We start from the raw sequence: 12348 nt of genomic DNA, 5'->3' as shown, positions 1-12348 counted from the left end.
CAATGCAATCTGCCAGAGAATTACAGCTATTATATTGACATTGTGAGGCAGCGGGGCTGGAAAGCCACCATCAAATGCTTCTCTTTCTGGTTCATGGTAACCCAAAATGATCTGTCCTTTGAGCTTCTTCCACTGTGATCCTTTAGGAGTGCGACATAGCCTGGATTAATAGGATGATGGCTTAAAATGCAGTGCAAGTGCCTTATCCCTGGATCTGATATCCACAGATTCATTCAACCACACTCCAAAAGAAATATCCCCAGTCCAGAAGTGTTTGTGGGCCCCTCAAGATTCTCCAATGCAATTCTATGGTATGCCTCTGGCCCAAGTATAAGGTTCAGTATAATTCATGGTTACGGTATCCACAACAGGTATTAGAATATATTTATTTATTTACAACATTTCTACCCCACCCTTCTCAACCCCTCAAGGGGGGGGGGGGTTGACTCAGAGTGACTTACACTGGCAACAATTCGATGCCGCAACAAATGTGACAAATATAACAGAAATATAACACAGTAATAAAACAATAGATTAAAAACGGTGAAAACATTATCACAATCATGTAGCCATTGCCACTATTATCACAATCATGTTGTCCATAACGGAGAGTTTCATGTTAGTTTTTGAAAACAAAACTGCACCATACAATGAAGACACATGATCTCCTAACTCATTTGGAAGGGACCATCTTTTCATCTGGTTCAACACCTTGCCATGCTGGAATCCAAAGCATTTGATAATATGGAGAATGGCAATCCACATTCAGTTGAATTTGCAGATCTGTACCAAGCAGTTCCAGAAGGCGCTCTGTAAATTATTTTGCTTCTAACAAAACTTTACAAAACTGAGAACTCACTTGTTGTCTTTCAAAACACGGATCAACCTGCCCACAGAATAATTCTACCTAAGACTTTGCCCCATAAGAATTTATCCACAGATGGAAACAGATTGACAAAAATGTGCATTTTCTCTTCCTCTTCCTCAGGCCGATGTGCTTTGTGAAGCAACTGGAGGTGCCTCAGTATGGGAGCTACCGGCCCCATATGGTTCCCACCACGCCAAGGGCCAACTTGGCCAAGGAGCTGGAGAAATACTCCAAGGTCACCTTCGATTATGCAAGTTTTGATGCTCAGGTTTTTGGCAAACGCATGCTTGCCCCAAAGATTCAGACTAGCGAAACCTCACCTAAAGCCTTTAAATGTAAGTTGGGGCTGATCATGGACGGCAGTTTGGGAGGCCCTGAAGGGTGTCTTGTAATTCCTTGTGATTGTGACATTAAGTGTTATTTGTTTGGATTGCTCCGATTGCCCATTAGATCAAGTTTCCAGCAAGAGTCCACTAAATATTTCAGGGAGGTGCAGAAGCAAATGATCAGCCTTCCCATGTTGTTTATCTCAAATATGAGGAATTAGAGGCATGCTGCCTCTTCCTATTGGACTGTCTTGTTTGGCAGTCCTTGATCAACAGACTCATCTTCCATGAAATTGTAACCCTTTTTTAAAGAAACTTAGTTGTATGCATTAAATCCCATGAGCCAACTATTATCTCAAGAACTACCTTTATTTATCTTCCAACTACATCTCCTGTTAATCAACTTAAAACCCTACATTCCAGTACAATAAGGAGCAGATTAGATGCTGCCTGTAAATATATATATCCAGGAAAATTCTCAGGCACTGCCCAGACCGATATTGAGTTAAGCCAAAGTTTGAATTGGTAGCACTATCATCTTGAGAAATTGTATCACATGAAGTCACATGCAAGCTTCACCACCAACAGCAACACAGGAATTTTCCAAAACAGAAGAGACAAAAATTGACAATCAATGGGTTGTTGTAGGTTTTTCAGGCTGTATGGCATGTTCTAGAAGCATTCTCGCCTGGCATTTCACGTGCATATATGGCAGACATCCTCAGAGGTTGTGAGGTCCTCACAACCTCACAACCTCAAACCTCACAACTTCTGAGGATGCCTGCCATAGATGCAGGCAAAACATCAGGAGAGAATACTTCTAGAACATGGCCATGTAGTCCAAAAAACCTACAACAACCCAGTGATTCCAGCCATAAAAGCCTTTGACAATACATTGACAATCAACTCTAAACTTCCTTATTTGGGACCTCTACTTGAGTATGAATATCACGTTTTATCAGAAAGTTGTAGACAAATGAGATCCAAAATTTTGCTATGGACTTTCTTATATCCTATCACATAACATACTAATTTGACTGTTCCTGTGATCAGGTATGGACTGAATGGCCCATGTGGTCTCTTCCAATTCTATGCTAAGTACCCTCAGGGAGATAGGGCAGAATATAAATAAAGTTTTATTATTGTTCTATGATTGTATAAATGGCAGATAAGCAGACAGCCTGTTATCCATTTGTATAGTTATTATCCTGATAAAACAGCTGATGGGAGTGGTTTTATCAATTGGTAGAGCTGTTGGAAGAGAAGAGAGAAAGAGATGGAGGAGTAGTAATCCTTTTCCTATCAATATCCACTCTAAATTCTAGATACCTGCCCCTACAGCCACCACAAAGTCTGAAACAAAAGTTGGAAGGGCAGCTTTAGACTCTTGCATTTGAGAGTCAAGCATGTCATTGTCTTTGCAGACCCATCTTCAGTTCTGCTTTTTATCATACTAGAATGTGATATAATATTGGTCAGTGGTTTTGCAAAAAGATGCCCATGTGAAACAGGAATGGGGAGTGGGAATAAAAGCATTGCCCCTCCAAATGAGTCCCCCCCACACACACACACACACACACACACATACACACCTTGTCTAGATTTGACACTTTCCTTCAGTCACCAAATTTCTATCACTGAAGAGAATGAACAGCATTTTCTTCTAGAATTCATATGTGTTATGTTTCACAAACCCTCGGTCAACTTTGCCATCTCCTTTTCTTTAGATGTCTCACCTGCATTTCTAAATGCTCACATGATGCCTTAGGTTACTGAAGTGCTGGAAATTTGGAGAATTTCACCAGGAGAGAGTGTAGAATCCTTATTGGAAGAAAATGCCCTTATTTCCCCCTCCTCTCCATAACGACATCCCTGAACAATTGTTCTATTGATGGAAAGCAAACTCAATGCTTTCCAAATGTGTGTGTGGGGTGCATTTTGTTTCCTTCGAGGCAGACATCAATTTGAAATCTACATGTTTTCATCCTGCCAGACACATTCCGGTGAATGTGGAAAGGAAAAAAGAACAAAGCAGTGAAGCTATCATTTGCCCCACACTCCTTTGAATTCTCAGAGGCATACAGCAATACAGTTTTAATGGAGAAGATTATAGTGTTCTGGGAACTTGATGGTGCACTCAGTTAGCAGATAGACCTTTCACCTCCATATAGACCTGCTCATCAATCTTTTTCCCTCCCTCCACACCTACTCTTCAGCAGTTCAGCTCCTTCTCCCATCAGTTTACATGATCATTTCCAAGCTTGCTGGATTAGCCCAACAGTCCATTCCCACCAGTGTACTGTTTCTCATGGTTGCCAAACACATGCATCTAGGTAGTCCCACAAGCATGGCATGGTAATATTGCCCTCTTCTCAGCAAGTGAGGGCAATAGCTACCTGATCCATTGGAACTGCTTAGTTTAAAAGGACAGTAGTCTGATCCCTGTAGGATAGTTCAATTAAAGCTTGTGCTCCAGCTGTGCCCATACCTTGTTAAGTCTGACTTGGCCATGGTGGTCCATGCTCTAGTTACCTCCAGGTTGGATTACTGTATCACACTCTACGTGGGGCTGCCTTTGAAGACAGCTCGGAAACTGAAGTTGGTCCAAAGATCTGCAGCCAGGTTGTTAACCAGAGCTAGCTACAGGGAGTGGTCAACCCCCCTCTTTAAACACCTCCACTGGCTTCCAATTAGTTTCCGGTCCCAATTCAAGGTGCACATTATTACCTGCAAAGCCGTAAACGGTTCAGGACCTGCCTATCCCTGTGATTGCTTAATTCCCTATGAACTAGCTCATGCCTTAAGATCAGCCGGAGAGGCTCTTCTCTCACTTCCGCTGCCATCTCAAGCATGGTTGATGCAGATGAGAGAGGGGATCTTCTCGGTGGTGGAACACCTTCCCTAAGGAGATTGGACACACACCCACCTTGGCCACCTTCTGTGAAGATTTGAAAACTTCAATTTTCCATTGTTCCTTTGATCAGGCAGCTCACTAGAGATCTGACTCGATCTAACCTAAGTTCCTGCACTTTAGGTTTGCCCACCTCCACTAATTTTGATGCTTTATGGCCAGAGGTATTCCCTCTAGATTGATACTTTTTGCACCTTCTCTCAGCTCTACTTAGGAATTTATTGCATTTACTTGAGCCCGGACCCAGCCCTGACTATGTTTACAGCCATGTTATTATTTTTATGATGCTGTTGTTGTGCTTGTGTTATGTTTTTATTGATTAATTTAATGCTATTATTTTTACTGTGATTGGGCTTGTCCCCATGTAAGCCGCCCTGAGTCTCCTTGGGGAGATGGTGGCGGGGTATAAAAATAAAGTTGTTCTTGTTGCTATTATTATTATTATTATTCATAGCAGATACCTAAAATGGTTGTATGAACAGCTTTACCACTGTACAGATGTTCATATAATCATTTTATGTATCTGCTCTGAACTATCCTACAGAAATCTGACTACTGTCCTTTTAAACTAAACAGTTCCAATGGATCTGGTAGCTATCCACATGAGACCCAAACCACTGCTGTATCCACACTGTGGAATTATATAAGTTTAACACCACATTAAGTGCCATGACTGTTATCCCTCTTTGTCTGAGAACGCTGGTGTCATAACTAACTACAAATCTCAGAGTTACATAGGATGGAGTTGTGGCAGTTAAATTGGTGTCAAATTGCTAAAAGTTTACAGTGTGGATGATAGGCTCACCAGAGGTTTGGATCTCACTATAGTGCTAACAGTCTGCATTGGACCCAATTGTACTGTCCACACTGTGCCCAAAGTGCAGGGCTGCTCTGGAGTTTTGTCCAAGCTCTTGAGCATTCCTCTGCTTTCCTTAGCTTGGGGCCAAACTAATTTAACCCACTTGACCCCCAATAACGATCGGAAGTCTCTGGATGTCATGTAGAAATCCTAGCGAAATCTCATGGCCACTACTAGCTATTAAGCCCCTAAGACCAAGTAGCCACCCCTCCTTCCAAAATGTGCATTTCATTCACTGTGATCTTATGTCCCAGTTCCTTCTGTCACCTGCCCACCCCCACTCTGCCTCCCCCACCCCCAGACATGCACATGTAACTGGAACAAAAAGAGGCTCCTGACCTTGAAGCCAACTGTACTGGATTGAGTTATTTGCAAACGGCAACCATCATACATCACCCGCCCTGTGTTACTCCCTTTTTACAGCCAAACCTTTTCCAAAGGCCTCTTCCCCTGGCCACAGTCCCTCCAGCAGTTACGTGAAGAGCACTTCATCTTCATCCACAGGCTTCGATTACTCCCATGATGCCGAAGCTGCACATATGGCTGCCACTGCCATTTTGAACCTCTCCACTCGCTGTTGGGAGATGCCTGAGAATCTCAGCACCAAGCAGCAAGATCTGCCTAGCAAGGTAAGCACATGAGTCATAAGATCTGTTGCACTCCAGGACAGGCATAATCCTCTGACTTTAAATACCACATGTTGAATAGGAAAAAACAATATTTTTATTGAAGATAAGTAAAAAAAAACAACAGTAAAGCAAAAAGCACTTTAAAGAAATGGGTAAATCCAATTAGGTAAGAAGGAAAGCAGGAACAAATTAGTCCAAGGTGGAGATCAGCAAAGACCACAAAAGTCCGCAGAACTCTAATATAATCCAGAAAATCAGGAATAAATTGATCCAGGGCTTCGGTAAGCAATCATGACATCCAAGAATCAAAACCATGAAACAAGAAATATCTTAGCATGAATCTTTAAAGCAAGGCCTCCATGAACAAGAACTTGACGTGATTCTAAACAATGCTTCACTGACTAAACATCCTAAACTTGAGACTTTTATCCCCTCATTAGCTAGGTTACTAGCGGTCAGAAATTGGTTTCTCTTTACTTGAGGCTTTGTTATTGTTTTCTGTCAAAGCCTGGCAGAGCGCCTAAGCCATTGCTCAGCTCTCCTGTTTTGACTGATCTCTTTTCATCTATCTCTTGGCTTGTTTATCTACTTGCTCATTAATTTTTGCAGCTGGGCCAGGTGCCAAGGTATTTTCATGTTCTCTCTCATGAGAACTCTTTGGTAGCAATTCAGAAAGCACACCATCATCCCCACACCCCTCAGAGACATTCTCATGGGAAACTACAGGGATCTCCTGTTTATTCTCTGCATCAATATCACTGACCAAACCATTGCCATCTTGAAACTCATCTTGAACCTTATTAACATCATTCCCCACATCCAAAGCAGCCTGATCCCGAAACACAATCAAAGGCTTAACTCCAACAGGATTGTAGAACTGGAATGTACCCCAAATTCCCCATCAATGCTGTGATCCACATTTAAATTGTCCCTGACAGCTATCGCAATTCAAGTGTTGCTATTACATGCAATGTTGATATATCACAGAATTATTGGAAGACACTGTAAGGGCCATCCAATCCAACCCCCACTTCCAACAGATCAGTGGTTCTCAACCTGTAGGTCCCCAGATGTTTTGGCCTTCAACTCCCAGAAATCCTAACAGCTGGTAAACTGGCTGGGATTTCTGGGAGTTGTAGGCCAAAACACCTGGGGACCCACAGGTTGAGAACCACTGCAATTCTGCAGGTACAGCTGTACCAGGAGCTCCAATTTTGTTTGCTTTGCATTTAATGTTTGTTATAGTCCTAAGTTTCAGGGACTCTGCACATAGGTGGCTTCTTTTGGCTGCAATCATAGGACAAGCCACCTGTCAATTATAGTTAGGTTCCCTGGTCCTGCCCCCTTTTTGGGTTTTTAGAGGGAATAGGAGCCTTTTTGGGTCAGTCCACACAGAGGAGCTTTCCATGCAGGACATAATACCAAGAGCTCCTGTAGAAAGCTTCGTCTTCTACAGCTTGGCCGGGGTTATACAGCCCTACAGCTTGGCCGAGGATCATATAGCCTTACAGCTCCTTTGCTGAGGGACTTCAGTCAGCCATCACTGAAACCTGAACTCCTTTTTCCCCTGGAAGTCTACAAAGCTCTGCTTGGTAAGGGTCTCTCGCGGAAGCCAGAAGTATTTGGTACTGGGTGTTGGGGCTCCACGCCAACAGAGGCAAAGAAAGACTGCCCAGATTAGAAGTTAAGGATTTCCCCATTAGTTAAATTACAGTTTATGAAGATAGTGCCTGTTCCCTGTGGACAAGATTGAGAAAACCAATAGACTATTAAGAAAGCCTTGAAGTACCTGTTTGTTTTCATTAATAAAGAACTTTGTTGAACCTTTAAGCATTCTAGAGACTATGTTTTAAGGAAATCCAAGAGCCTTTAATCTGAGGCAGCCCCGGCGTCCCGTTGGGCACACGGAATTTATGTCCTGTCTACAGTCTGATGCACAGGCCCAGCGTGCGACAGCACAGCAATAGATGGTCATCCAGTCTCTGTTTAAAAGATGCTTCTTGAATTATGGTGTCTTGATGCAGAGGTGCCAAAGGAGTTAATTGCAAATGTGTAGTCAAGGTTGTTGTTTTAATTTTTTCAGTCAATGGACATTGAAGTGGATGAAAATGGGACTTTGGACTTGAGCATGAACAAGCACCGCAAACGAGAGAGCGCCTTCCCCAGCAGCAGCAGCTGCAGCAGTAGCCCCAGCATCAAATCCCCAGATGTGTCCCAACGCCAAAACAGCACCAGTGCCACAAGCAGCACCATGACCTCACCCCAGTCCAGCCACACATCCCGGCAGGACGAATGGGACGGCCCCATTGACTACACCAAACCAAACCGGCAGCGGGAAGAGGAGCCAGAAGAGGTAAATAACAACAGGGACAAAAGCGCACAGCTCTCACATTGCTTGCAATAAGGGGATGTGTTGCTCTCTGGATGTTATTGGGCTGCAATAATGTAGTAGAGGTTTCTAGAAAGGTATTCTCTCCAGAAATCTCTAGATCTTTCAGCATGACTGGTGGAAGCTGAACATAGAGTCACACTGGAGGACCTAGAGCTGTGTTTCTCAACCTTCCTAATGCCGTGATCCCTTAATACAATTCCTCATGATGTGGTGACCCCCAACCAAAACATTATTTTCATTGCTACTTCATAACTATAATTTTTCTACTGTTGTAATGTAAATATTTGATATGCAGGATGTATTTTTATTCACTGGACCAAATTTAGCACAAATACCTGCTACACCCAAATTTGAATACTGATGAGGTTGGGGGAAATTGATTTTGTCATTTGGGAGTTGTAGCTGCTGGGATTTATAGTTCACCCACAATCAAAGAGCATTCAGAACTCCACCAACGATGGAATTGAACCAAACTTGGCACACATAACTCCCATGACCAACAGAAAATACTGGAAGTGTTTGGTAGGCATTGACCTTGAATTTTGGAGTTATAGTATCCAGAGAGCATTGTGAATGGAAACAATGATAGATCTTGACCAAACTTGGCACAAATACTCAATATGCCCAAATGTGAACACTGGTGGAGTTTGGGGAAAATAGACCTTGACATTTGGGAGTTGCAGTTGCTGGGATTTATAGTTTACCTACAATCAAAGAGCATTCTGAACCACACCAATGATAGAATTCAGCCAAACTTTCCACCCAGAACTCCCATGCCTTGAAAGGACTCGCTAGCACAAGCCTCCCTCCAGCCTTGAACACTCTCCCTTGCCTGCACATGCACACCACACTGCCATGCGGCAAGCACATCTGCTCTCTCCTCCCTGCTTGGAGACTCAGAAATAGCCCTCTCCTTGGCTGAGAGCCCGATTGAGAGGCCAGGCAATCACAACGGAGGAGGGCTTTAGGTGGGAGGATTCGCCGTCTGTTTCCAAAAAGAAGGACAGGTGGAGAGATCGTCAGGCTTCTCTGCCAAAAGGATTCCTTAGACCAGGCCCGTAGCCGGGGGGGGGGGGGGGTTGAGGGGCCTCAGCCCCCCACCCTCCCAATTTTCAGGGTGGTCTGTGAGAAGGCCTTACTAGTACATTGTTTAAACTGTTATGTTTATTCATATCATGATCTGATCACCATCTATATATAAAAAAAAGGCTCTGTGCATAATGAGTATCTTAAAAAGAAAAGAACCAAGGAACGAAATCACACCAAATTTGGCAACAAAACATCTCACACAGGGAGTGACCATCACTCAAAAAATTATGATTTTGTCATTTGGGAGTTGTAGTTGCTGGGATTTATAGTTAGCCTACAATCAAAGAGCATTCTGAACTCCATCAGTTTGGAATTGAACCAAACTTGGCACACAGGACTCCCATGAACAACAGAAAATACTGGAAGGGTTTGGTGGGCATTGACCTTGAGTTTGGGAGTTGTAGTTCACCTACATCCAGAGAGCACTGTGGACTCAAACAATGATGGATCTGGACCAAACTTGGCACAAGCACTCAATATGCCCAAATATAAACACAGATGGAGTTTGGGGAAATAGACCTTGACACTTGGAAGTTGTAGTCACTGGGATTCACAGTACATCTACAATCAAAGCGCATTCTGAACCCCACAAACGACAGAATCGGGCCAACTTCCCACACAGAACCCCCAAAACCAACAGAAAATACTCAAGCCTCAAGGCCATCCAGTCCAACTCCCTTCACCAGAGCAAGAAAACATAATCAAAGAGCCATCCAGCCATAGAGATAGATAGATTGATATGATTTACGCACACAGAGATATAGTATCATAGATTTGAAAGGGACCCCTAAAGAAAGACAATGATATGTTGCATGTTCCAGAGGAGGCAAACCAGACACTCTCCACATCAACACTGACAAAGAAACAGCAAGAAATACTGTTTACCCACAAGCACAAAAATACATATATTAGAAACCAACACTTTCTCATTACTTTATTTTCCAGATCAACAGACTGGGCCACAGCAATGCGTGGCAGGGGACAGCTAGTGCTCAATATATCCCATATGCATGGGGGTATTGGGATAATGATACAAAAGGTTTGCTAGGGCAGATCCTGAGCCCCCCCCCCCAATTAAACTCAGCCCCTCCCGAATCATCAGAAATATGTGTTTTCATTTTGGTCTTTGCTGACCCCTCTGAAACCCCTTTGCAACCCCCCAGGGGTCCCAACCCCCAGTTTGAGAAACTCTGACTTAGAGGATTCTAGAAAGAATCCTCTAGAATTCTTTTGAATGGCAGGGGGTTGGACTGGATGGCCCATGAGGTCTCTTCCAACTCTTTGATTCTATGATTCTATGATTCTATGATTTCCATTCCAATCCATGACTAACCAAATCCACAAAAGTCAAAACCGCAAATGTGGCGGGATCACTGTATTCATGTCTCGACCATTCCCATGTGCTACACAACCCTTTTGCTGGTTTCTTCCAGTCGGAGCCGGCAATGCGTTCCTTCGCCTCTTCCGAAGCAGATGACCAGGAACTCCCTGAAGAAAATTTTGAAGAAAGGAAGTATCCTGGGGAAATCACCTTAACCAACTTCAAGCTTAAATTTCTTTCCAAGGAGATCAAGAAAGAGCTGCTTACGTGAGTTTTGTTGCTTGGGTTATGAAGCCATGTAAGAAGCAACATACACGGGAAGGGGCAAAAAAAAAGAAGGGGCAATTTAGGGCTCTTCACATTGCACAGTTATGGCACTTTGATTACATTGTAACTGCTACGACTGTTTCCTGTGGAAACCTGGGATATGTAGTTTGGTGGTGCGCTGGAACCCTTGGGCAGGAGTTTCCAAGTATCCTTCACTTTCCCAGGATTGTTTAAGATGGAGCCATAGGAATTTAAGTGGCATTAAAGTGCTATGATTATGTAGTGTTTAAAAAAACCTGTTGATAAATTGGGTGTTTCTTTTTTAAAGTTTGTTGATGTTTCCTACTTCAAGAGTCTTATTTGATCTTCAATGAAAAAAGCTTTAAAGAGAAACCTGATGTTCCAAATATTCCTGATTTTTAAGATGAGATGTTGCTTTGTGTGGTCTCCTATACCATTAATTATCTTGTGGAGGAGGGAATGCTCCACTTAAGTACCAGAATCTTAGGATTCATTAATCTGATTATAACTATAAAAGGATCACCTTCCCCTTAAGTATTTTTATGATTAGGACAGCTTTTCCAGTGAAGCATTGTAATGGCAAACAGCTTCCACAAAACATGGTGAGAATCCAATAGGTGACTCCCAACTATAGTTTACCTATTAAGTCCATGTTTGATTAGTGAATCACTAATTACTGATTAGTGAATCAGACATAGGTAAATCTTATTGATACAGTGGGTCTATTCTGATTTGGAACAAACAATAGAATTGAGTTGCTGTAAGTTTTTTGGGCTGTATGGCCATGTTCCAGAAGCATTCTCTCCTGACATTTCACCTGCATCTATGGCAGGCATCCTCAGATATATTTTTTTAGGTTTTTTTTTATCATGTCAGGAGTGACTTGAGAAACTGCAAGTCACTTCTGGTGTGAAAGAATTGACCGTCTGCAAGGACGTTGCCCAAGGGACGGCCAGATGATTTGATGTTTTTATCATCCTTGTGGGAAGTTTCTCTCATGTCCCCGCATGAGGAGCTGGAGCTGATAGAGGGAGCTCATCCGCCTCTCCCAGAATTCGAACCTGCGACCTGTCGGTCTTCAGTCCTGCCGGCACAGGGGTTTAACTCACTACGCCACCAGGGTCTCCAGATTCAGGTGAAACATCAGGAAAGAATGCTTCTGGGACATGGCCATACAGCCCGAAAAACTTACAGCAACCCAATGATTCCAGCCATAAAAGCCTTCGACAACACAATAGGATTCTCAGGCCCCTTCTTCACTGCCTTATAAAATCCAGATTGTCTGCTTTGAACTGGATTATATGGCAGTGTAGACTCATATAATCCAGAACAGATAATGTAGGTTATCTGCTTTGATAATCTGGGTTGTATGGCAGTATAGAAGGGCACTCAGACATTCCTTGTAGTAGGATTCCCAATACCCTTTGGAAATGGGTTGTTGTAGGTTTTTTGGGCTATATGGGCATGGTCTAGAGGCATTCTCTCCTGACGTTTCGCCTGCATCTATGGCAAGCATCCTCAGAGCGAAACAGGCAAAACATCAGGAGAGAATGCCTCTAGACCATGGCCATATAGCCCAAAAAACCTACAACAACCCAGTGATTCCGGCCATGAAAGCCTTCGACATTTGGAAATGTTTCCTATTATGCATCCTCTGCTAACCAA

General features: G+C 43.1%; 1 protein-coding gene across 6 annotated transcripts in view; it reads left to right on the top strand.

Moving 5' to 3' along the window:
• Positions 1 to 12348, top strand: part of MYT1 (myelin transcription factor 1) — a 182024-nt gene that overhangs the window by 122305 nt on the left and 47371 nt on the right. For 4 of the 6 annotated variants that reach the window (XM_067468239.1, XM_067468238.1, XM_067468244.1 and 1 more), the window contains exons 11-14: positions 989 to 1203; positions 5388 to 5593; positions 7677 to 7946; positions 10508 to 10662. In XM_067468239.1, the coding sequence (XP_067324340.1) occupies positions 989 to 1203; positions 5388 to 5593; positions 7677 to 7946; positions 10508 to 10662 (846 nt within the window). The remainder of the gene's footprint in view (positions 1 to 988; positions 1204 to 5387; positions 5594 to 7676; positions 7947 to 10507; positions 10663 to 12348) is intronic. The other 2 variants (XM_067468242.1, XM_067468240.1) reach the window with 1 other exon arrangement.

Source organism: Anolis sagrei, chromosome 4 (assembly GCF_037176765.1).
Source record: "Anolis sagrei isolate rAnoSag1 chromosome 4, rAnoSag1.mat, whole genome shotgun sequence".
Classification (NCBI taxonomy): domain Eukaryota; kingdom Metazoa; phylum Chordata; class Lepidosauria; order Squamata; family Dactyloidae; genus Anolis; species Anolis sagrei.
Note: the sequence above shows the minus strand (reverse complement) of the source record. Positions and strands in the feature narration are given on the sequence as shown.